Genomic DNA, 27026 nt, shown 5'->3' with positions numbered 1-27026 from the left:
ACTGTACGGCCGAGGCCAGAATCATGTCAGGAGCCGCTTGTACGGGCGAAAGTGATGCATGGCAGTACCTCACATTCTGCCCCTCTTAAGGCCCCCCCACCCCCATCGTGGCTGGATGAGGCTTGTGAGGATAGGCAGCATGAAACTCATGAACCAGACGAGGGGCCGCGACATGGGGAGCCGCCACCCACTCATCGTGAGCAGGCCCCAGGTGTTTCTAGCGAACTAAGTAAAACAGTTTGCCTTTTTTCAGTCTAGAATCTAACACCTTAGACACTTCGAGATGGACCTCCCCACCCACCACCGTAGGCACTTCTGGCTGTGGCTGAGGGTGGAACTGGGGAGCCGCAGAGTATGGCTTCAGAAGACTGATATGAAACACTGGGTGTACCCCTCAGAGATTTTTAGGAAGCTCCAACTCAACAGTGACTTCATTGATGACTCGAGTGATAGGGAAAGGACCCACATACCTGTCATTGAGTTTTTTGCAAGGACATAACGACCGTAGGTTTTTGGTGGATACACCAGTTCTGCCACCTTCAACTCCCACCCAGGGGAACGGTGTTTGTCGGCTTGATCCTTGTATTTACGTTTTGCTCTCTCCAGGTTTTTCTGAAGCCAGGGCCATGTGGATTGTACCACCCGCACCCAGTCTTGTACTTCATGCACCTCCTCAATCTCAGGAGTGAGAGCCGTTGTACCAAATGGCCCAAACTCCCTCCCATACACAACCCAAAAGGGACTGAAACCTGTAGAGGAATGAGGGGCATTATTGTACGCATATTCAGCAAAGGGCAACAGATCAACCCAATCGTCTTGGTGGTAATTCACATAACATCTTAAATAACACTCCACTACTGCATTAACATGTTTCGTTTGTCCATCCGTCTGAGGATGATAGGCAGAGGACAGTCCCTGTTCCTCCACCCCCATCACTTTCAGAAAGGACTTCCAGAATTTGGCCACGAACTGGGGTCCTCTGTCAGAGAGGACCTTCCGTGGGATCGAATGGTGTTTGACCACATGAGTAACGAACAGTTGGGCTAACTTCTGAGCAGAAGGTACTCCTGAACAGGGAACAAAATGAACCTGTTTAGAAAACAAATCAGTTATCACCCATAATACAGTCTTACCCCGGCTGGGAGGCAGATCAGTAATAAAGTCCATCGCTACTACCTCCCAAGGAATGGTTAGGGTTTCCAGAGGCTTTAAAAGTCCTGGAGGCTTTCCCATAAGTTTCTTTGCAGTGGCACAGGTGGGGCAACTGCGCACAAACAAATCCACATCGGCCCTCATACCTGGCCACCAAAACTGACGCCGCAGCAAATGCAAAGATTTGACAAACCCAAAGTGCGCCGCAGTTCTGGCCCCATGAACCATCTCTAACACCTCTTTCCGTAGCTTATCAGGAACATACAGCTTGTCTCCATGAAACCATAAAGTCCCTTGACGGATAAGGGCTTGAGGGAGTGTTTGGTTCCCTTCCTCCTGTTGAGCGGCTTCACTCAGCTTTATTTGAAAGGTTTCTGGGACCCCGCAATGGGGGGTAGAGTCTTTAGCTTGAGCATGAGAACGAGTAGTCACTGCCAGTCCAGGAGTTACCCCTAGTTGCTCTGGGGTAAACAATGACTCAATTGGCCGGTCAAAGTCATTGCGGTACTGGGGAAGCCGAGATAGGGCATCACCAAAGAATTGTCCTTCCCAGATACATGTTTAGGGACGAACCGAAACTTGACAAAGAACTGCGCCCAACGAACTTGCTTGGCTGACAGTTTCTTAGCCCCCTTCAGGGCCTCCAGATTTTTGTGATCGCTCCAGACCACAAAGGGGACCTCAACCCCTTCCAGAAAATGCCTCCAGATGGTGAGAGCATGTTTTACGGCCGCCGCTTCCTTCTCCCAGATGGCCCAATTAATTTCTGCTTGGGAGAATTTTTTGGAGAAATAAGCGCACGGCCTCAGCTGACCACTTTTATCCCTTTGCAAAAGGGCACCCCCCATGGCAACGTCAGAGGCGTCTACTTGTACCACAAAAGGCTTTTCACAATCGGGGTGCACCAATACGGGCTCGGACGTAAATAACTGCTTAAGCGACTCAAACGCCTGCTGACACTCTGGAGACCACAGCAATTTGGCAGTTGGCAGAGTAGCGGCCTCTCCTTTTCCTTTTGTGCGCAAAAGCGAGGTAAGGGGCAGAGCTACCCGAGTGAAGTTTGGGATAAAGTTCCGATAGAAATTAGCAAACCCAAGGAATTGCTGTAATTGTTTGCGCGTGGTGGGGGCGTCCCACTCAACCACTGCACGAACCTTTTCAGGGTCCATTTCCAAACCCAGATGGGATACCACATAGCCCAAAAAGGTAATGGAAGGCTGATGAAAGTCACATTTAGAAACCTTGGCATACAGTTTATGAGCGCGCAAACGTTTCAACACCTCTTGCACTAAACGTACGTGTTCTTTCATCGTTTTGGTATAAATAAGGATATCATCCAGATAAACAATAACTCCACGGAATAACAGATCATGTAAGACCTCATTAATCATTTGCATGAACACACTCGGAGCCCCCATTAATCCAAACGGCATCACCAAGTACTCAAACATTCCAAAACAACAAGAGAAGGCTGTTTTAGGTTCATTCCCTTCCCTTATTCTGATGCGATGATAAGCCTCCACTAAGTCCAGTTTAGTGAAAATCCAGCCCTCCTTCAAATGTGCGAGCAGGTCTGGAATGAGAGGAAGGGGGTAAGCATTAGACTGAGTGACTGCATTCAGTCTACGGAAGTCAATACAGAGTCTCAAGTCCCCCGTTTTCTTCTTCACGAAGAAGGCGGGTGCTGAATACGGTGCCTTCGAGAGGCGGATGAACCCCCGCGCTAAATTGGCATCTAGATAGTCTCGTAACACTGTCTTTTCTTTAGGACTCATTGGGTAAATTTTCCCTTTTGAAAGTTTACCGTCGCCCACCACTTCGATCGCACAGTCAGTATCTCGGTGTGTGTGTGTGGGGGTAATTCGTCGCACTCTCAGACATCAAACACATCAACAAACTGGGCATACTCCTTGGGGAGTTGGGGCGCCGGAGACCTGGCCACTGGCAACTCTGTCAACGCGGCCACCTGCTCCCGGAGTGCCCTTTCCCACCTGTGTTGGCTACACAGGGAGCCCGGGAATGTGAGAGTTCGTTCTATCCAATCAATAGACGGGTTATGCCTCAGTAACCAGTTCATCCCCAACACTACAGGGGCCTTTATGGGGGCAATAGTCAAATGGAGGTGTTCCCAATGTTCTCCCATGCCCAGCACTACCCTAGCCATGCGATGAGTGACTGCCCCCCCCTTAAAGTCACTACCGTCCATCTGAGCAAATTGGATGGGTTCAGGTAACCTCACCCATTTAACACGTAGCTCTCGGGCGGTCTCCTCCCTTATCAGAGTGCGGGCACAGCCCGAGTCCACTAGGGCCACCACACGCACCAGGGGTCCCCCTTTAGGCAAAGTAAGGGCAACCTTCATGTAAACATTGTCCTCCTGGTCGCTTACCATAATCGGAGCTCCCTGCTCGAGGTCCGAAGCGGTCTGCTGAGGAACCCCCTTTACAACAGACCGACGGCGTTTTTTGCCGGCAGGTCCCAATCCTCCCCCTCGCTGGAGGAGGGAGAGTCAGAAACTGTAATCCGTGGCTCCGACGAGCCCTCAACTGCATTTGTATTCCGTGGCCCCGATGGGCCAGCAGCTTTCAACGGTCCTTGGTCGGGTTGCGCTTGCAGAGCCGAGGAGGCGCTCCGTCTCCCTGGCGCGCCGCTGCGGCGACAAGACTGTCCCTCAGGGCAGGCTTGTTCCGGCTCCCTTGTCGCTGGCAGAGCAGGTCCCTGCTTTCCGGTCCGGGACGGGCATTGGGAGGCGAAGTGTCCCATACCACCACAAATGAGACAGGCCCCGCTCTCAAAACGCTTGCGGCGTTCCGCTACTGACGCCCCCCCCCCAGGAGGGAAGCGAGAGTCCTTCAGGGCACCAGGCCTGTCTCCATGGGGTCTGGTTTCCCGTCCTGTCCTCTGTTTAGAGAGGTACAGCAATTGCCTCCGGTTCTCGATGTCGGCTGCATGGCGGACCCAGCCCTCCACATCTGGAGGGTTTCCTTGCATGAAAGCCCAATGTTGCAATTCAGAGTTTAGTCCTTCACGAAAATATTGCACCCAGGTGGCTTCACTCCAATCCAGAATTTTACTCGCGAGTAGCTGGAACTCGCTAGCATACTGCACCACCGACTTAGTCCCTTGGCGCAGCTGCAATAAGGCAGTTTTGGCCCGTTTACCCCAGTGCGGATCCTCGAACCGATTCCGGAGGGCTATCATGAAGTCATCAAGACTTCGCAGCACTCGGGAATGCAACTCATAGTGCTGTACCATCCACGCTGCCGCCTCTCCCCGCAGCAATGAGGCAACATACTGCACCCGGCTTTCGTCCGAAGCGAAGGTTCCATCCTGCTCCCGCACAAAAATGTCCACTTGGATCAAGAAGTAAGACAACAGATCACCCGTCCCATCAAAGGTGATTTTTATATCCTGCCACGGTGGCGGAGCAGGGCGCAGTGGGGGAGCGGGCGCCACGGGCTGTCCACCCCCCACTGGTGCTGCAGGCTGCGACGGGTTCTGTCGCAAGTCATCCAACTCGCGGGCCATGTCCAACATAACGGCCTGCATGGCATCCATCCGGTCAACCATCTCCTGCCACTCCGAACGCCACTGCTGCCGTTCCTCGTCCAACTGGTGCTGCCATACAGCTTCCTTTCGGGCTGGGTCCTCCTCAAGCCCAATACCTGTAAATCTGGGTCTCCGAGACCATGTGTCCACCCCCGACCCCATCCAGTGTCGGGGGGACTCCAGCCAGGCACTCAGCCGGGTATTCTTAGACTTTGCGCCCGAGCCAGATCCAGAGCCAGCCCCACTGGGTGTTTTCCCAGGAGGCTTCTCCGTCTTGGAATCAGGATCAGGCACAGTCTTGTCCTCGTCCGTTTTGTCATCTCCATTCCCTGCCATAGCTGTCCAAACGTCGAACAGGAGCAGGAGTTGAAGCAAAAGACTTGCAGCTTAATGTGAGGCTCTCCAGCCCTCCTGGGCTATTCCAAAAAGGCCACTCGCTCAGACGGTCAGGTCAGAAGCAGGTAAACTTTATTTAGAAGCAACAGGTTCAGCTAGGCCCTCGCAGAGGCAAAGCTGCAAGTGATTGTTCAGAGCACAGTACACAGCTATAAGCAATTCTACAAAGCAGGTGCCCAGCTCTGTGCTGTGGGAAAGGATTTGATAACAGCGAAGCAGACAACACAGGCTGGGGCTTACTCATAGCGGTTGCTAATGAGCGAGCAGTCAAGGCCACAGGGAGGGGGGCAGCACAGGGAGTGGGAACTGTACAGCCGAGGCCAGAATCATGTCAGGAGCCGCTTGTACGGGCAAAAGCGAAAGTGATGCATGGCAGTACCTCACACCCCTTTCTGATTCAGAAATGACTATATCTAGCTATGTAATTCATACAAGTATTCCGCTACAGTTCTGTGACTGCTTCGGTCCACTTCAGTGTGATGTGGTACCCAGTGGCTGATCATACTCTCCTCCAGAAGGCAGTTAAATTGCTTATGGCTGAGACCTCTGGCTTGAAAAAACATTAACAGTTTTTATGATCACACTCATAGTTAAATTGTGGAACTCCCTGCCCCAGGATGTGGTGATGGCTGCCAACGTGGAAGGCTTCAAGAGGGGAGTGGACACATTCATGGAGGAGAGGGCTATTCATGGCTACTAGTCAAAATGGATACTAGTCATGATGCATCCCTATTCTCTCCAGGATCAGAGGAGCAGGTCTGTTATATTGGGTGCTGTGGAACACAGGCAGGATAAATGCTGCTGCAGTTGTCTTGTTTGTGGGCTTCCTAGAGGAACCTGGTTGGCCACTGTGTGAACAGACTGCTGGACTTGATGGACCTTGGTCTGATCCAGCAGGCCTTTCCTTATGTTCTTATGTTCTTACTCAAAACATTATCTGTCTTCGAGGTTTACTGCTCAGCATTTCTTGGTGCAAAATGAAATGGTGAATGAAAATGCAAAAATGATATTGTGGGTTGTGTAGGAATAGGCTCACAAGCCCCCCCTGTTCTATGTGGTTGGCCCCAGGAGGTCGGAAAAACCTTCCCCAAGTCCCCAACTTTTCCTCTCACTCTCCAGGTGTGCCTAAAAACTGGCTACCTGCTGCCACCAATGGCTCTGAAAATATCCCTTGCCCAACAGAGTTGTACATTTAGTACTCTGTTTATAGGCCCTGCCCTGTCCCGATGCCTCCTATAATAGTCCTACAAGCAAGAATTGGGGCCTCCCCCTCTTCGGATCCTAATCAGCCTTCCCCCCACCTTCAGGGAAGGAAAAACAGGGAGAATCTGCAACCTCAAACATTGCAACTTCCTGGCTTGGATCAAGGGGGAAATGAAAAAGACATGAAATCTTCCCTTTCAGAAGCTCTGTTTCTCTTAAGGAAATTCCTCATTCACCCAAAGTAAATTCTTCACTGAAAATTCATACGAAATGCAAAGACAACTCTAAAAGTAGTAGCCAGCCCTACTTTAGAACAAAGTTTCTTAAACTGTGGGCCGCGACCCCATATGGGATTGCATAACTGAATGTGGGGATCGCGAAATAAGAACATCCATCTCATTAGTATGCAAATTTGCTTTTGTCTTTAATAAATGGTAAAATTATATGTATACCGTAGAATTGTTTTAAAATAAATTTCTTTATGATTTGTTATCAGTAAATGTTTCATTTGTATACCTATTTTATATACCTATATACCCAGGGTCGCATAAAAATTTCTCGGGAGAAAAGGGGCTGCGAGTGGAAAAAGTTTAAGAAGCCCTGATCCAGGGAGGGCGAGGACAATTTCCCCTTCTCATCTAGGATTTTCTTTACTTTTTGGTTCCAGATAAAATATTTATATTCATACAAGTTTTAATTAATACCTTTCTTGTTTTGAGGTTGCATTGCTATCTTGGTGACTTCGTTTTATGGTGACTAGCTTTTTGTGTGGTTTTATGTAGCTATATTGTTGTTATAAGAAGGTGCATAAAATAAGATAGAATAGGTGTTAAATAAATAATATGCATGCCCCCAAAAGACCCAAGTCTCTCTCTCTCTCTCTCTCTCTCTCTCTCTCTCTCTCTCTCTCTCTCTCTCTCTCTCTCTCTCTCTCTTTCTCTCTCTCTCTCTCTCTGTGTGTGTGTGTGTGTGTGTAAGGGGGCGTTATCTGTGGAGAAAAGTAGTTATTTGGCTGTTTTCAGTAGCTGATATTTTAGTACTGCTATAAAATAGCCGAGTATCCCAGACTCAGGGATTGCAAGAGTCAGGGAATAGGTTCAGCCCTTCCCTCTCTCTTTTGCTTTCTCCCATATGAACCTATTGTTGCCTTGCTCATCTATGGTTAGAAGGGAAACCCTGTACTAGTTGTTGCAGTGAAAGCAAAGCCTGCTGTCTACAGCTGAGTCTGACTCACAGGCACATACACAATGACCATCGTAACAGGCACTATGTTATGTTAAATCTGAAAACAAGAGTATAATGCTCGTAGCACCTTTTATTGGGAACGACCGATATGATGCAAAACAAAGCTATATGATGGAAGCCTTCTCCAGTACTCTTCGTCAGGCTATATATTACCACACTAAAAGGGTGGAGGGAGACGACTCAGGGAGATGACTCAGGTCACGGTTTTAAGACACTGTCTTGTCAGCATCAAGTATGCAGATTTAAGGTGCTGGTGTCAGGTTGGACCTCTGGCATTCTTGGAGGAAGAAGTAAAAAACTGAGTCCTCCCACTGAAAATACAAAAACCCCAAACAAGGTCACATTATGCCATTGATAATAAAGATTAGAAGCTTTTAAGAGGACATTTAAAGAAATGCAGTGGTTCTGTACTATGTTCCCAATTACAATGCACTTCTAGTTGTTTAAATTATTGCTACAGTTGTTATAATTAGGGGTGTGCATTCGGCTAAATCTGAACTGGAAAAAAAATTACCAATTAAAAAAAATTGCAGAGATTAAAGGGAGCCAAAAAAGCGGATCCCGAATCATGCTGAATTTTCCCAGCATGATTCAGGGCTGCTTCGGCCCCAGTTGTCGCTGCTGCCGCCTCTGAGATGGGGGCGATGAGCTAAGCGCTGGTCTGGAGCCCAGCATGCAGTTTGCCCGTCTGCTGCAGCCTCCAATCCCGGAGGCAGCAGGGGACGGCAATCTAAACTCTGGACCGCCTCCGATGTCCATGTGGACTTCGGAGACCACAGGTGGCACAGAACTAAGCACTGGGCTCGAGTATTAAACCTGAAAAATTTTGATTATTCAAAAAAGCCGAATCCTTTATATTTAGCTTTTTTGGATTTTCAAAAATTTCTGTCTTTAATAAACCTGAATCCGAAAAATACCGGAAAAAAATGGTGCACAGCCCTAGTTATAATTAACAACTAGATAAAATGGAGAGGAGAAAGCTGTTTTGGGTTCTCATTGTGGAGAAAGATGGGGTATTAATGAAGTAAATAAATAAAATAAATTATGATTAAAATCCATTCCCAATTCAATGTAGTGATGTCTAATTGGAAAAAAAGTTACAATACTAAATTATTCCAGGTAAAACTATATGTCTTTATTAAAGATCTGAAAAAATAATTTCTGGCAGAGATCTGAAAAAGGCATTATGATAACAGTCATGAGCTGAATAGAATGCACCTTTTAGTCCTTTTCCTTAATGTAAAACATGATCTTTTTATGAGAAATTGATTAATTGCCTACTGGTATCCTGATAGTATTGTCCATACATTCTGGGAACCAATATCAAGTGTCCATTGTGTCTTAGGAGGCAACAGGGGAGAACATTCCTGTCCTTTTGCTGGGTAATAAAACTGATAATGAAAAAGAACGGGAAGTCCCCTATGGATCAGGAGCGCATCTAGCCAAGGTACAGTATATACACAGATATTTATCAAAATATTTTTAAACACTATTTTAGTTAGAATTTTAAGTTATGGTCTATTTTATGATCTATACTTTTTATGCTGGGATGAGTTTATTTGCTGGATTTTCATTAATACCTTTTGTTTTTATTATTTCCGGAGAGGTGGCATAAACAATTTCTAAATCAATACATTTATATCCCCTTTTCCCCATGGGTCAAGGTAGCCAAGTGTGAAAGAAAGTCACACCAAACATGTTGTCATTAAATAACCTAAATGAGGTTTTAAATTAAAAATTGAAACCCTTCTTTCCTCAATAGTTGTGCTTAAGAACTATTTTGTACAATAATTTAGTCGATGACTGTTGACCTTCTTTGACCTGGGGTTACTGATAAACTGTGGAATATGAATCAGCAGCCTACATGTGCTTTGTTTAGAGAATGCATTTGATGCTGCCGTGTTAACAGTGGGGGAGGACTTGTTTTCAAATTGCGCCTTCCAAGTGTAGAATAATGTCCCTGGTAGAGCCTGGTTCCACTTCTGTTTCTGATGATGAGGGAACAGAGTCCTATCTGGTTTGTAACAAGGGAGCAGAACCCCCTTTCTCAGGGAGGCAGTGCGCGGCTGCAGAATGCCGTCGCCTGCCCTCCACTCCCAGAGAGGAGAAGGGGGCAACGTATCTTTGACATGAAGAGTTGCAGCTCTTTGCATTTTTTAAAGCTGCAAATTCATTGGGTGGCTGCTGCTCTCTCCCCAAACATGTCTGCTGCCAAATTAAGGGAGGTGCTGCTGATTTAAATAAAGCCAAGGACGGTTGTTCCTCCTGCTGAAAATCAGGATTCTGGAGAAAGGGATAAAGCAAGATAAGTCAATCTTACAAGTCCTTCCAATCTATCTCTTTGTGGTGCCTTCTGGTAGGAAAGTATCTGCTTCCTTCTGCAGCTTTTTAGAAGGATGGGTGTTTTACAAATAGGGTTGCCAACCTCCAGGTGGGGCCTGGAGATTTCCTGGAATCATAAGCGATCTCCAGCTGACAGAGATCAATTCCCCTGGAGAAATTGACTGTTTTGGAGCATGGGCTATATGAGGCCACCCCCTCCCCCAAACCCTACCTTCCACTGGCGCCACCCCCAAAATCTCCAGGATTTTCCCAACCTCATGTTGGCAACACTCTTTACAACAACTATTTCCAAACAAAATGCCAGGTGGGGAAAGGTCTCTCCAGAAAAATCACTGAGTTTCCCAATACAAAAAGTTTCCCAAGAAATGCAGGTATCAGTTCCAAAGTTTTTACATGATTCGCCCCAAACGTGAGGGCCTCTGTCTGTGGTAGGGCTGTTGAATTAAAGAAAATTTGGTATAGTTCGGATTCGGCTGAATTCAGCCCGTTTAGATTCGGGATATGCCGAAGTCCGAACTCCCCCAATTCGGTCCGTGCAATTCGGCAGGAATTCAAAGTTCGGGGAAAAAATTCGGTCGAATAAAGCCATTAAAAACACAACCGCGCCTTTCCGCGGCTCTGGGGAGCATTTTTGGGGGTAGAGGTCCCAAACTTTCAGCAGAGCTTCAAAGGACCCTTCTTGCCAGACCCCCCAAGTTTTGTAAAGATTGGGTCAGGGGGGGCTGAGATATGGGCCCCGAAAGGGGTCCCCCCCACCCTTAATGTGCATCTCTGAGCAGAGCTTGCCGCTCACGCACAAAGCTCCCAGCCCCAACAAACAGCTGATGAGAGCAAGGGCGGGGCAGGTGCTAAGAAGTTTGCAAAGCAACACAACTGCAAAGCAACACTGCAAAGCAACACAACCACAAAGCAACACCTTTGCAAATATGCAAAGGGCGGGGCAGGTGCTAAGAAGTTTGCAAAGCAACACAACTGCAAAGCAACACAACCCTGCAAAGCAACACCTTTGCAACCGTGCAAAGCATGGAAAGGGACAGAGGCAGCTAGCTATGCATAAGGAGCAGGAGGGGGTGGAATTTCCCCTTTTGCATTGGACTGGGACCAGGAAAATGCATTCTTTAAGTCACCATTTGAAAACCAGTTTTGAGCAAGTATCAAAATAGACCTAACTGATATTATGAATGAGGGAAAACCTGAGGACACACTGAAGACTCGAGGGGGCACACACCCCCAGGCAGAACGGGCAAAAGCCCCCTTTGGCTTCCCCCCCACCCACAGAAACTGCTCCCTCCACACACACACACAGACTCTGCTTTCCCCCCCCCCACACACACACACACAGGAGAAAAAGTATAGATTAAAGCCCCCAAAGGGGTCTTACTGTGGCTGTCTTCTGTTCCATCAGGAGGGGTGGAAGGAGGACTGGGTAATCCAAGACGATTCCATTTAAGCACAGGACGTTTTGCTCTGGAGATGCATACAGGATCCCATTCATCCCAATAGAGAAAAGGGAAAAGGGAAAAGCCCATATCTTGGGGGGCCCTGACCCAATGTTTACGAAACTTGGGGGTTCTCTTAAGAAGGCTTGTCTGAAGCTCCGCTGAAAGTTTGGGGTCTGTACCCCCAAAAATGCGCCTCCTGCAGCCACGGAAAGAGAAAAGGGGGGAGCCGATATTTCTGCCCCCACTGAACCCATCTTTACAAAACTTGGGGGGTCTCTTAAGAAGGCTCGTCTGAAGATATCCTGAAGATTTGGGGGCTGCACCCCCAAAAAAGCGCCCCCTGCAGCCACGGAAATGGAAAAGGGGGAGGAAAAAGGGGTGGAGCCCATATCTCAGGACCCCCTGACCCAAAGTCTACAAAACTTGGGGGGCCTCTTAAGAAGGCTCGTCTAAAGCTCCGCTGAAAGTTTGGGGTCTGTACCCCTAAAAATGTGCCCCCTGCAGCCACAGAAAGAGAAAAGGGGGGAGCCCATATCTCGGGACCCCCTGACCCAATGTTTACAAAACTTGGGTCTCTTAAGAAGGCTTGTCTGAAGCTCCACTGAAAGTTTGGGGTCTGTACCCCAAAAATGCACCCCCTGCAGCCACGGTAAGGAGCGAATGTGCACAAGCACCCCCACACACACATGAGGATTTCTCTCACTCTCTCTCCCGGGCCCGGCCGCGCAGCAGCTGATTCCTCCAGTACTCAATCCTGACTGATTGGCCAGAAGAAGACCCAGCTTGGCCACTGATTGGCCGGGGAAGGAGAATGCTGCTTACTGATGGCCCCGAATTTGCCGGATTTATTCATGAACTCCCGAACTCGCTGAATTCGGCTCCCCTGGTTTCCCGCCATTTTTGAGTTCGGTTCGTCCCAAACTCAAACCCACCGAATCAGGGGAAATTTGGCTGTTTTTCAGTTCGGGCCAAACTGAATCGACAGCCCTAGTCTGTGGTCCACAGTCCCTCCACTCCTATTTGCCTATATTTTTGCCATTTTCTTGGTGGAAGACTAATGTAAGCAAACTGTCCTCTTCCCATTCTGTTCTAGGAGTATGATTTAATTTTCTACGAATGCAGCGCCTTGTCTGGTCACAACACCAGTGAGTCTGTACTTCATTTGGCAAGGTAAAGAAGAGAGTGGTTGCTAGTACACTGTGCCATAGGGGCACCAGCTGTGTCGGTCTACCATAGCCACAATAAGTAGAAAATCTGGGGCTCCAAAATTTGGGGGCCAGTTTTTATGTTATAAATACAGTGAACCGTGTTGGTGTTTTTCCAGTTTTCCTGGTGTTGGAATCCCTGTGCATCAATGTTGGGGGTGCAATTAGACAACCAAGTCAGGCCGAGGTTGATGGTCGTGGGTGCTTTGCAGCCTCCGTTGGTTGGGGGCTGGTTGCGGAAAAGACTGGACGTGGACGTGCCAGGGCGTTGTGAGCTCAGTAGCCTCAGGCTGGGTGCCCCTGCGTTTTCCTCAGTGGGGGTGCCCCCCAGGCTCCCCTGGGGCCCACAAGCGCTCTCTGGCCTCTCATCAGAGTCCAGCGAGTGACCTCCCCCGCGCTCGGTCCCTTGCCCTGGTGCTGCAGAGAGCTTTGCACACCTTCCCTTTCGCTAAGGACCTGGCTGACCCCTTGCGCCTTCTGACCTGCCAGGCTCCCTGCATCCCCTGCAGCCTCCCCCGGCAAAGAGGGGTCTCCTGCAGGCTCCACGAGCCCGGCTTCCTCCGTAGCCAGGCTTGCCAGCCACCTGCTGCTTCGTGAGTCCCAGCTGGTCAGGGGAGGTGCTGGAAGCGTCTTCCTCCGGCTGGCGCCTGCTGCGGGCAGCTTCCCCTGATGTCTTCCTGCCTCCTTCCTTCCTTCCACCTCCCCTCACCCCTCGCAGTCTGATCCTGGAAGTACCCGGCCCCACTGGCTGCCCAGACCTTGCCACACGCTGGCATCAGAGAGCCGGGCTGGGAAGGAAGCTGGTCTCGGAAGCAGCTTTCATTGGGAATTTGGGTCAGAAACAGCCTGGGGGGGGATCTCTGGAGGTTCTGGCTCTTTGGTGGCACAAAGCCATTTAACTATCATTTGCAAGGAATTCTTTGCTTACGCTGATAAGGATTTTCAGTCTTCTTTCTTTTGCTACTTCTATGGAAGAAGGGTATTGTGGGGAGAATTTCCCTTTTCCCTTCCCTTGGTTCTTTTACATTGGAATCTCTCTGCCTGCTACTTACCAAAACAAAGCCAGAGAATGTGATAGAAACACAGACCATAGACTTAGGACCAATCCACACACACGCATATAACAGTAAAGCTTATAGATTTATTGAACTTACAAAGGTTATAAGGCAAAAGAGAAGAATAATACGTGACAGATTTAATAAACCCCACACAGAGACTAACAGACAGACCAACAATAAGTCAGAGCGCTCTGGATCACCCTGAGGAAAGACAAAGATGGCAACCACAATGGAAAGCCTGATCTCTTTCCCCAGAATGACAAAGAGCTGGTCAAGTTTGACTTCTTTTGTAGGCTAAACGGTGAGAAAAGGGTTTCAGCCTGACCCCTCCCTTTCATATTGTTCAGGAGATGGGCTTTTTTCACAAATCATGGCTAAATAATGTTTTGTTCCAAATTAGTTACTCAGTTTCAGAGTCTCTGATACTGTTTGTTCTGTCTGTCTGTGTAGATAAACAATTTCCTTCATTTGCAAGCAGAAAATCTTGTTGCCTGTTCAAATGGCCTTCCTATCCTTGAACATACTTTCAGACATTTAATGTCACCCTCTAAGGTCAGAGGCCCAGTTGAGAGCTGGGGTCAGTTGTCTTTAGAAAAGCCATAGTCAGGCTTTCGAAGCTATAGGTTATAAGGTGTGTATGGAGACAAAAAACAGGCATTGCTATAACCTGTTCATGAGCTCCCCAGAGAGTGTGGCTAGTTGTGGTTGTAGACAGAATGCAGGATCAGATGAACAATTGGCCTGATGTAGCAAATCAGCTGTTTTATGCTTCTTTCTAGGATTTTAAAAAAACAAGAAGACAAAGTGAAGGAGAAGACTGTTCAGCTGCATCAAGGTTTTAAGAAAAAGCCATGTTGTTCCAGACAGTAGAGGACCTGTATGTTCCCACTTTCCCTCTTGAATAAGGAAACGTAATACCCCCTTTGCTTACATTGCCACGTTTGTCTTATGCAAAAGCATATTGGTTGCATTTGTGGTTTATTCTGGGGCTCAATTAGTCTTAACAAACACCTTATTCTTGTTTTCTCCATGGAAAGATAAAAAGCCGCTGAATGAAGTTGGGGGTGTATTTACTTTATGTGTGTTACTGAATATTGACAGTGGTAAAATTCCACAAAAGAGCCAGTCAGTTATCCCCTCCCAAACAGATCTCCCTCCCAGCTGGACCTCCGGGCCCCTGCGTGGCTGGCTGGCTGCTCTTCCACCTCCTCTCCGCTGCAGCAGGGGTGCCGCAGGCTAATGTGAGTTTCCCTACTCTTCATGGGCTGTTGTTTCCGGAGCCAGAGGAATGGGTAATATGATGACGTCATGGCACTTGTTTAGTCCTACTAAATATTGCCGGGAGAGAGAAGGGACACTGTTTATGACACTAGACAAGAGTTGGCAATAACGCCTGGTTGTAGCTTAGAGCTTCATGATCCAAGTTCTCCCCTCGCCCTGTAGCATCACTCCTTAAGGAACTATGGTGGAATGAGTCTGCAATGCTGCTTTTGCCTATCTTGTTCTTCAGTTTTCCTCTGCACTAAAAAATAATTATATTATCTACATTTTAACAGCATTCCCAAAAGTGTAAAAATAAATGTTAAAAGGGATTGGTAGGAAAATGAAACTGTGCCAGATAGCCATACAATTCATTCATCTACACTAGTGTTTGAAGATGGAGAGCAGTTTCTGTCCCCAAAAATAATTTTGTCAGATGGAAGGAAACATGCAATTGCCTTTAACAAAAAAAAGGTCACCCCCCGCCCCCCGCAGAAAACCACAACCATGGAGCTCCTTGGTTTTACCAGATTTCACACATTATACTTTGTCTCTACTTGGAGACCTACCAAGGTGTGTGTGTGTGTTGGTGGCTGTCCAACCACAAAGTGTTTGCTTTCCCTTCTCTCTCTCTCTCTCTGTGTGTGTGTGTGTGTGTGGTGTGCTCCAGTGAAATGTCTAGTCATAGGGGCAGATATAGACAGAGACTCTTCCCCATGTCCCAAGTCTCCTTTGCCACCGGAACAAGGTCTCAGGTTACATTCCCCCCCCCCCCATTCATCATCCACTCAGCTACCTACTAAGAGGCAGAAGTAATGGGAGGCCTTTGTTGGATGACTTATCTTTAGGGTCTGAGTGCTCTGATACTTCCTTAGCTCCTGAGGAGGGAGATACTGGCTATTTCATCAGGAATATTTCCCAAAATCTTGTGTAAGGTGCTCAAGATCCATTAACTTTGCCAGAGCTGCCTATTGGCTCCCTACATCTTTAACCTCTACCTAAACAATATTGATGGCTCTCTTTCTAGTGAATCATTCCATCCTCCAAACCTATCCAGTAGACCTATTTCACATTTACTTTATGCAGACAATATTGTGTTGCAATACTGGGCTGAGGCGATTGCTGAATGCTTTCGCACATTATTGCATGAATAAGTCACTGGAAATTAATTATCAAAAGACCAAAGTTATGGTTTTCTGTAAAGGTGCTCCTTCACAACATTTATCCTGGTCTATAAATGATCAGCAAATTGAGCAAGTGAATACTTTTCGTTACCTTGGTGTTACCTTTAATTATAATTTAAATTGGAAAGGACACATTACTGCTACTAAAAAGTTAGCGTCAATACATTCTTCAGCTCTTTTGAGATTCTTTTGAACTTTGGGTGGTAATTATTTACCTGCTGCTATTCATGCTTTCCATGTGAAGGTAGCACCCATTTTATTTTATGGTGCTCCATTGGCCATAGCCAAGATAAATGAAAGGTACAACTCCTGTTTAAATTATTTCCTAAGTTCACTGTCAAATAGCCCTAAACGTGTCTCCGGCCCAGCTATTTGCCTAGAATTTGCCATACCATCCATGGAGGCCAAGGCCTGGATAACAACCTTTTCCCTTAGATAAAATCCACCATTCTCCAGAGGTCTGCTACCTGTACTATCTGAACAAGGATGGTTTTCAAAGTTCATGGTTGAAATTGGCAGATGACAGATTACAAAAATTGGGTCTTTTCTTTGAAACTTTTAACCAAATGGATTTACACTTTGCATGCAAGCAAATTAAACTTTGTGTCTTTAAATTCGATAAATGGAGCATATGCTGTACAGCTCAAAGAGTATGCACTTTATATTATTTGGGTCTTCAAATTTCGAAGACCCTAATCAGCATACTGTAAGTCTCTAACAGGACCCAAATATAGAATTTTATTTTCAAAAGCCAGAATGAACTCCTTGCCCTTTAGGGGAGCCAACAGGCAGATTCAAAGGGGATCCCCTTTTCCAAGCAGCTCTGCAACTGCAAATCAGGGGAGCTGGATACCACCTGGCAATTCTTTATCAATTGTAAAAAGTATAACGCGGCCTGAGAGAAATTGATTACTAAATATATTCAGAAATGGAGACTTATTGAAAAACAGGAACTTGTAATCAAGCTATCAGTAGACACCGATCCAAATGTGACTCCGGCAGTTGCAAAATTTCTATCTGTGGCATTAAATGATGCTGCTAAATTTTAAACTGTACAATTTTGTATATCTAAAATTTTAAAAATGTTTTATGAAGGCTGTAAATGTAATTCCTATATTTGAGCTTGTATATTTAATTGTGTTTTCTAATAGTGTACCTTTCCTCTATGCACATGACTGATTGGTCTATGAGCATTAAATAAATGAACAAATGATCCATTACCTTTCTGAGTTGCCTAAGAAATCCTATTTTTGAGCAGCCCTGCCCTCTGATCCACTGAAGTATCTTCCACAGTTTTACCACACATGATGCCGTATGCTGTCAGATATCTAGGTGCAAGACAATACGCATAAGTTCATTCTCTTAACTATCCGACATCTGCTTGAGATAGTAGTAGAACCTGTTCCTGAAGAACAGCTTCCACTCTGGGGACTACTCAATTTCTTTCATTGTGCCCAAGAAAAGTTGAGGCTCTTGACCATTCTGGATCTTAAATGGCTCAACTTTTAGATTAAAAAGATTCCTACCTCTGGAGGGAATCTTTTCATTCAGTTGTGTGATCCTTACAACACAATGACTACATAATATCTGTGGACCTGTCAAACGTTTACCTCCACATTCATATCAGGCCTCTCCCCCAATTGTTTTCTGTGGTTTGCCTACACAGGAAGTAATTACCAATACAGTGCAAAGCATCCCCATTTGGGCTGTTGGCCTTTCTAAGTGTTTACTAAAGTGTTGGTGGTTCATATTACTCACCTCCTACACCCTACACCCACACCTCAGCTCCTCCAGGGCTGCTTCCAGACCAGGGTGGTTTTCTGTAGTGGCCAGGTTGCTAATGTGGTGGTGTATGAAATAGTCCTTGCAGCAGAGATTCTAGGTGGCAGAAGGTAATCCATTTTTCACATCCAATGTGCATTGAAGCCCCGCTATGTTCTCATGTGACCCTCAGCATTCACTACCCTCCCTTTTCAAGTTTTATTTTGAGAAACAAACCCCTTCCCTCCTCCCAGTCCAAAAGCCAGGCTGAGGTATGGGGGGTTCTGTTCTGGTTTTGGGGAAAATCTCCACAAGCATACCTAACACTGCATAGGAATAATGCAATAACTTTTAAAAACTGTTTTTCAAAGTCCACGTATTTGCAGAGGCCCTTCCAGACGTCCCCTCTCCCTTGTTTAAAAGGCAGCTGGTTCTCTTCTGTTATGTTAATTGTTGTCTTGGGCTGACTGGCCCCCTGCGGTCATCAACAAGTGACTGACTAGCTCTTCACTGAAGTCCTGCCATTACAGTATTCCCCCTTCAGACACAAGAAAATGCTCCTGCTGATAGTGCTCATAGCGCACCATTTATTTACAGGCTTAAAATAAAATATAACCGGCTGCTTGTGCCAACGCCCAGGGATAACCACCAGTACCAGTAGAGCTTGACACTTAGATCCCCTGAATCTAAATCCACCTGTCATAGCTAATATGAACAGACTTGCATATTCTGTCACTCCTTCTCAAGTTTGTCATATTTGCTTTGACAGTTGCAAGAATCTGTTGCAATCCACCACCTTGGTGAACAGATCTGCAATATTGTTTACACCTGCACATCTCATTACTGTTATCAGATTATTGTTTATTGCAGCCGACACATTTTGATACCTTATCTTGACATGCTTGCTCTTGCCACGGAATGACTGCTCATTAGCAAGAGTTTGCGCTGCTTCATTATCTGAAAACACTTGTACCAGCAGAGATACATTTACACCCAATTCCTTCATTAAGAACACAAACCATTCTATTTGTCCCACACACTCTCTAATGGCGCTATACTCTGCTTCACATGAGCTAGTAGCCACGAATGTTTGCTTAAGGGACTTCCAGTGAATTGGTGCCTTCCCCAGAAACAAGATGTACCCACTTGTTGATCTGGAATCTTTCTCATCTGCACTGTTTCCTGCTCCTTTTCCTCCCCATGCAGCCTTGGCCAGTTTAAAGATTCCCCAAAGCTTGCTGATCTGCTGAACGTGATCTTATTTTGGGGATCTCCAAACCTGTAGGATATGGCTGCATTCTGATAGCCTAGGAAAAGTAATTGTTTAGACCTTTTGCCACCCTTTCTTCTTTGATGCAAAGGTATATTGACCCAAGCTTTAGACCCAAAAATCCTCAAATGCTTTAAAGATGGGTTCTTCCCATATAACATTTTATAGGGGATGTCATTTATGCTTGAGGTCCACAAGCGGTTGATCAAGTAATTTGCAGTCTTGATCTCCTCTCCCCAAAATCTAGGTTTGAGCTGAGAGTCTTCCAGCAGAGCTTGCATCATTGATTGCAAGTATTGATTGCACTCTGCGACCCCATTCTCCTGTGGCATCCCGGGATTAGCAAGTCTCTGCTCAATGCCTTTACTTTCCAGCCACTGATCCAGGGCATGTGATAAGAATTCTCCACCCCTATCACACTGTATCTTTTTTACTTTGAGGTTTAATTGCCTTTCAACCCTGGCAAGCCAATATTTGATAGTTTGACAAGCCTCACTCTTATTTTTCAAGAGATAAATCCATCCAAAACGGGTCCTGTCATCAACCACACATAATGCATATTTATTCTTGGACACACTGTCTGGATAGGGGCCACTCAGGTCCATGTGCACGAGCTCTAGGGGTTGGCTACTAACCCTGCCGCTGGCTTTTGCCACTGGACCCCTCCTACTCTTCACTGATTTGCAAACTGTGCAGTCCAAGAAAGAGTTGCACTTATTTACTTTCAGTTCACCCCCTAATGCCTCTAGGGTTTTCCTAAGAGTAGAATATGACGTATGGCCAAGCCTCCTGTGGAGGAGATGCTGGCAGCCATCATGTGGTTTAGGGTTTAATGCTTCCACCGCATTAGACTCTTCTGAGCCACTGTGCACCACATAAACATCTTTGTTAATGTGCCCCTTTAACAACACAGCCTCATTTTTCTTAATCAGGCCGGCTTTGTCCTGAAACACCACCATATATCCAGCCTGGGTGAGGGCTGAAACACTTAATAGATTATTCTCGAGCCCTGGGACACACAGCACAGACTTGAACGTGTGATTTAACGCAGAAAAAAACACCTCCCCCTCACATGCCACCTCCAAACGCTTCCCATCTGCCAAACTTACATGACTCTTGGCAGAACATTTCTTTGCGTTTAACATTGCAGCAGAGTTAACAAAAACCGTGGAAGCTCCACTGTCAATTAGCCAGAGGCTGCTTGCTTCTCCAGCCTCTGCCAGTACTACAGAGGTATGTGAGGAATGTTCAATCTGTTTACGCTGACGTCTCTTGGCCAGCTCATTAGGGCTTCGAAGTGCTTGAAGTGCTTCATTGAGCCACAGCTGAAGCATTTCCTGACAAAGAGCACGCACTCCTCCGGTTCCTCCTTGAAGCCACCGCTCCTCCGACTAGCTCCACATGCTTGCTTCTGCTGCAAACTCTGCGCAGGGTAGACGAACGCCTCCCATCCTGGTGTCTTTGGCGATGTCATCGGCGAAGTCATCGGCGTTGTCATCTGCGTTGCCATCGGCGTAGACTGTTTGGGATGTCCCTCTCTCGGGTGACCCTCCCACTGCTGGGCTGCTGTCTGCCACGATGATTGATGAGCTGCTCTTATCACCGGATGCGGTCTCGCATGGGCTGCGGCCATCTCATCCTGGCTCTCCCACCGTCTTGCTTCATCTTCAAGGATTCTCCCCGACACGTACTCTGACGTTAAACGTGCCGCGTCCATACACTCCAGAGATGTTATCAGCACATGGTAGCTTTCATCTAGGGATCCTAGCATAATGTGCATTCAGTCTTCTGGTGTGTAATTCTTCCCCCTCAGCTCTAGCTGTCTGAAAATCTCTGCTAGATTCCTGAGGTGCTCGGCTGCTGGCGTGTGGGGTGATTTATGGCTTCGGTACAGCCTCCTCGTTAATGAGAGGATAGTCCCGGCTGAAGTCTGAAGATGCACCTGTTTCAAAGCCTCCCACGCTTCCCTGGCATTTGCCTTTCCTGACACGTAGACTAATTGACTGTTGTCTACTGACAGAATTATATTAGCTAGAGCCTTACTAACCCGTTCCCGCTCCACTGCAGTTACAGGCACATGATCTACGGCTCCCCACTGAGCCTCCCTCTTGAGATAATGTTCCAATCTCACCGACCACGTAGCATAGTTGTCCTGGGTCAGCTTCTCCAAGGGAATTTGAGATTGATCCATCTCACCACTCTATCTCCCACTGCTTCTACAGCTTCTATGGCTTCTGGAATCCTGGATGCTGCTGTGCTACTCTCACTAGTCCCGTGAGGCGTAGCAAACTGGGCCCAGAGCCCTGTTGCGGGAGCTGGCGGATTGTGCCAATGCCCAGGGATAACCACCAGTACCAGTAGAGCTTGACACTTAGATCCCCTGAATCTAAATCCACCTGTCATAGCTAATATGAACAGACTTGCATATTCTGTCACTGCTAATGGTCGGTGCACAATTAGAGGACAAAATATCATGTGGAAACATATTTAAAAACCTGTACCAGTCTAGTGGCTGAAATGTGGAAAACACCTGTCTTGAAAGCAGTCCAGCTTGGCAGTTGAGTGGCAGCAAAATACAAGATTTGGGGAGCACCACAAAAACTGGAAGGGGGTTTTCTTAGCAGGATGCAAGGGTAGGTGTGCTAATCAGCACAGAAATGTGACATTCCTGGATTTCCTTCAGGATGAACTCAGCAAAGCACCAACATATTAAAGTGTCTGATGTGCCATTGCTGAGTGCCTTGAGCCAGGCTATGCCTTTTATCCTGACACAAACATAGTTGTGCTTGTATGCAGTATACTCCCTCCACTTGGAAACTTAACGTCTTCCCCCTTTGGCTCTCTCCTTTAAGACATTCGCCGCTTGTCCTCTTAGCTACTTGTCAATAAAAATGGCCACTTTGATAGGAATCACATCTAGAACCTTATGTTTGATACATCTGACTTGAAACAGAAACAAAGGAGAAAAAGCAGAGGGAAACCACTGAAGATTAAATATAAAGCTTGTGTTTATTATGAAGCAAAATGAGATTGTAAGAAGAAGAAAAATCCACCCTGGTAGCCTTTGCTAAAAATATGCTTTAGACGCATCACATTCAGAGACCATTTTGTTCAGTTTCAGCTGGCGTCCGTGCAAACTCCACTCATAAGCACCACATTCAAGTGATAAAAATCTTTACAGTTTTCTTAAATGAGAAAACCCTCTATAGCCAGCTTGGTTAGGCATCTACATAAAAATAGTCACTATCTGTAATGAAAGCAAAATCAGACAAATCAGAAATCAGCCTTGGAAGTTAAAAGAAGTCTTTCAAAGCATGAATAGGAGCAAAGAGCTGTGCTTTAAAAAAAGAGGAAAACTCACTTTCTAGCTTTCACTAATGCATAGCTTGAAGAACTTCTCAAAAACTGCAGTACAGAAAACCCCCAAAAAAGCAAGGAACTGCCCACATGCTCAGAATGAGAAGCACCCCCCCCCCCCCGTTCTACTATTGTGCTCTTCGACATCTCGCGTGTTTTGGTAAAAAACAAAAACTGTGAGGGTGGCTGGCAATTTAGTGCAGTTATCATCTCAACTAAAACTGAAAGAGAAACAAACCAGCCAACCACAAAACAAAATTCTATGATGAAACAACAGAATTCTTGTGACAGACAGTATTAGGGGTATATTTTATACTGCAAACACTCTCAGTCATGTATGGCAACTCCCTGTCCTTAAATATTCTGGTAAGAAAAATGCTACACTGTGCAGTGGAAGAACCCTGAAATGCTGCATCATATAGTTTCTACTGCTTATTCATACAAAGCTCTTTTTGCTGCAAGCAGGCGGGACAGAGCGACTAACTTCCCATCGGCAACTGAAAAGTCCTGCAAGTGACTGTTCCCATCATGAGGTGCCGCAGATCACGATTCAGCGTCCTTTTGCTCTTTCAAAGAAAGCCCCCGGCTGCTAGCGCATTCTGTAGTCACTAGACACAGACACATCACATAGTTGTCCTTTCAAATCCAAGTCTAATGTGAAATCCAGATCACGCTGTAATGAAGATGTACAGATTTATGCAGATGATAAAGACACAACTGACTTTGGTTTGTGCTGGAATAAAACACTGTTAAACTGCACAGGGGCTCTCATTAAAAAAAGTTGTTACAACAAATTCTGTTCTCGAGACATACTGCAGTGGCTGAGAGACGGGCCGGCGATGGAGGGCCTCGGGCAATCCACTGTTCCTTAGCTCTGCTGCCGATAGATCGCTGGCTATTCAGGACCCCTACATTGCTTGAAAGTATTATATGATTGTCAGGCAAATAATAGTTTTCCAGGGGTTGCACTGCATCAAAATTAAGTTTTTTTAGGCAATTGTGCTCCAGTTTTTAGCACTCATATGAATGTTTACATCTGGGCAAATGTCCCCTGGTCATTTTTTGTGTAAGAAACATTGATCCACTTGGAAGTGCAGCGCTGGGTTTTGCACTGGGGCTTTTTTGCCCACTTGACTTCTGATTTTCTTGGGGATCAATCCACAAACACTGGAATCAGTTTGGGCACGGTTCTTCTGCACGTCTCTCCCCCCCTCCCCTGGCATTTTCACATCTATGGAGTCAGTTTATTTTCTTCTGCGCTGTCTTAAATAATCACGGTTTTAAAGGGAAGAAGAGTTGGTTTTTATATGCTGACTTTCTCTAACACTAAAGGAAGAATCAAACCGGCTTACAATCGCCTTCCCCTCCCCACAGCAGACTCCTTGTGAGGTGGGTGGGGCTGAGAGAGTTCGGAGAGAACTGTGACTAGCCCAAGGTAACCCAGCAGGCTTCATGTGGAGGAGTGGGGAATCGAACCCAGATCTCCAGAGCCCCACTGCTCCTAACCGCCACACCATGCTGTGCGCTGTTGTCATCAGTGGCCTCACAGCACACACACACCCTTTTTATTTTTTGTGCTTGCTGATATCAATATCATTGATGCATTTTTTTTAGAAGGCGCTAAAATATCGCCATAACATCTGTGACGCCGGGTCACTCAGGTTCTCTGAATTCCCAGCTCATTTTTAAAAAATAAGTCTCTAACCTTTCCCTTGTGGAGATATGCCTTTCCCCCTTATATCTCCACAAAGGAAGTTGATAGGGGAAAAGAGCAAGAGTCCAGTAGCACCTTAAAAGACTAACAAAAATATTTTCTGGCAGAAAATATTTTTGTTAGTCTTTAAGGTGCTACTGGACTCTTGCTCTTTTCTACTACTGCAGACAGACTAACACGGCTACCCACTGTGAAGTTGATAGGGATTTACTTTTTTTTTAAAAAGGAAGTTGGGAACTTGCTTGGCCTACCTTTACAGTGGTATGTCGGCATTTCGAGTCTAGACTACTGTAATGCATTGTACATGGGTCTCCCCTCAGAGTCAATTTGGGAACTCCAGCTGGTGCAGAATGCCACGGCTTGGCTATTAAGGGGAGCTGGTCAGAGCATGCCTATTCTCCCATTCTGCAGACACCCCATCGGCTGCCCATCTGTTACCAGGCTCAATCACATACAAAGCCCTTCATGGCCTTGGCCCCTCTTATCGGTGGGACCGCCTCTACCCCTATGCTGCACCACAACAGCTCATGTCAGCAGGGTCTCCTGTGGGTGCCAGCCTACAAATGGGCAAAGTCAACAACCGTCCATACATGTGCCTTCTCCATTGCGGCTCATGAAATGGCCTGTCAGAAAACTGATCTCTTAATGCAGTTCCTTGCTTTATTCAGACAGTGGTTCAGGCTGAGGCCTAGCAAAGATGGACACTTCTTTAACTGAAACTCAGCAAGTTGTTGGTAACTGCAGAGCCTAAGATAAAGGAGAGGGGGACCCAGGTGCTTTGTCTCAGGTGCCTACCCTGTGCCTCATGTCTCATCTGGTTGGTGGGGCTTGCTGACAGGAAACCTTGTCTTGGACTGTGGACTTTGATTCATCATGAAAGATGCCCTGGCACCTAGCAGGAGGGTGGGCCTAATGGAAAGGGAGGCAGCCACCAATCATGGGCCTGGATAGACAGCCATATGGCGGCTCATCCTGGTACCGTGGGTGAGCGTTGGAACCCCCGCACAGTTGGCAGCCACCACTCTCCACAGCATGCCACTATTCCCGCTCCATAGTGGTCCCTGCAGGGGCTGGAGTTGGCTTGGGAAGAGACCAGTGGTGGGGGCCTGCGGGGGCCCAAGGAGCCACTAATGCCTCCTTTCAGCCACACCGTTCAAGATTGGCCACATGGCCTCTCCAAAGGGGGATAGGCGTGGTTTCCCGCAACCAGCCATATCTGTCACCACAAGGGGACTGCCCCAGCTGTGGCCCCTCTCCAACCCACCCCTCAATGCAAGCTGAGTCTTGGTTCAAGGGTCCCTTTCATTGGGCGCTGCCATTCTCTAGCCCTTCCATGTATTTGCCCAGCAATGCTACATGTCTGCAAACTCCCTCCCTCATGTCCACCCCAAGCTCCAGTAGAGGGTCCACCACGCTGCTTCTGGGGTGGGGGCACTCATCTCCCCCTGGAGTGACAAGGTGTTGTAGGCTGCTGTGCTGGCAGAGCGCATGGCTACATCCGGCAGGCTGTAGGTGCTCAATGACTATCCAGGGTGCACCTCTTCCAGGGTCTTCCAACCCACCCTTCCTTTCAACCACCTGCCCTCATAGAGGACAGGAGACGCTGGGATTGGAGTAGTGGAAGCTTTATTGGGGGGGCAAAGGGAAAAGGCGGACTGCAGACTGGCCATGGACCTTGGGCACTGGCGCTATCCCCAATGCCAGACACTCCCAGACAGGCAAGCTCACCAGGGCATGAGTCTACGGGGTCAGCCCCCAGACAGGTGTGGGTCTGAGCACAAGACATTCAGGCAAATGCAGATGTTTCAACCACTGGACACCTCTGTGGGAGGAAAGGTGTTTGTAAAGCCACACCAGAGCGCCAGAAGCTTCCTGGTGGGTGCCCCAGAGGTCAAGAGGGTCTTCACCTAGTCTAGGGCCAGCCCTTGGGGTGGGGCCAGTGGCAACAGTGCCTCAGGCCTGCCCCCTCTGGCATCACGGTCTCATCGTTGAGGTCACCCTCCACTCCATGCTGTGATGACTATTGCCCGCAGTGACCACCAGTCCTCCTCAACAGCATCCCTGCGGTGGGCCCCTCGGCATCGGCGAGGGTCCTGGTCCTGTTTGGGGTTCCCGACATCCATGATTGCAGGGTCAACCTCTTATCTACCCCACCCCTCACAACTATTCAATCAGTGAGGGCCAATCCCCACTGGGGCAGCCAACCATTAGCTCTAGCGGAGGCACCCCCATCCCCGAGCCATTATGTCCCCATGTGAGCGGTGGCTGAGGGGGGAGGGCACCAGTTCACATAAGCAACTGTTGCCTCTGTCTGGCAGTGGGGATTACATGGTCCCCGGGTCTGTGAGGGCTGCTGATCCCAGGGGGGACAAAAAGATGTTATGGGGGTGTGCGAATTTGCAGTGCTGCTGAGCTGAGGCTCAGCGCTGGTGTAACCAGCCCTTACACTGGCATTAGGGCTACTTACACCGGCGTTTGGGTCACTCTGATCCCTCAGGCCTTTCAGTCCCTCCCCTCAGGATTGTGCTGTTGGTTTTTATAAACTATATCATGAAAAGATGTCCCCTCAGTTTAATGCTTTTTAAAAGCAATGGGCTTTTAAAGCTAATTTTGTCAGTGCATAACTGATGAAAGGGAGTTACCTGGAAGCCTATAGAATATATACTTATATGTAAAGTACTTTGTAGGATATCTCTGATGAAGCATTGAAGAGTGGCTATTTTTATAATAATGACTCCGTCGGTGAACACATTCATTAGTAGTGGGTTAGAAGTGCATTATAAGCATTTTATCCTTTCTGGGTTAACTTTGTTCTTTTCTTTTATGTTTGTCAGGCCTAGCTTTCTAACAGGAGTATAGGCTGTTGACCTGAGCTAGGCCAGTGCTT

General features: G+C 47.2%; 1 protein-coding gene across 1 annotated transcript in view; it reads left to right on the top strand.

Moving 5' to 3' along the window:
• CRACR2A (calcium release activated channel regulator 2A) overlaps positions 1–14463 on the top strand; it is a 93921-nt gene extending 79458 nt beyond the window's left edge. Inside the window, exons 15-17 of the mRNA XM_056855753.1 lie at positions 8891–8992; positions 12424–12500; positions 14373–14463. Coding sequence (XP_056711731.1) covers positions 8891–8992; positions 12424–12500; positions 14373–14463 — 270 coding nt within the window. The remainder of the gene's footprint in view (positions 1–8890; positions 8993–12423; positions 12501–14372) is intronic.
• The last annotated feature ends 12563 nt before the right edge of the window (positions 14464–27026 follow it).

Source organism: Euleptes europaea, chromosome 9, assembly GCF_029931775.1.
Source record: "Euleptes europaea isolate rEulEur1 chromosome 9, rEulEur1.hap1, whole genome shotgun sequence".
NCBI classification, from domain to species: domain Eukaryota; kingdom Metazoa; phylum Chordata; class Lepidosauria; order Squamata; family Sphaerodactylidae; genus Euleptes; species Euleptes europaea.
Note: the sequence above shows the minus strand (reverse complement) of the source record. Positions and strands in the feature narration are given on the sequence as shown.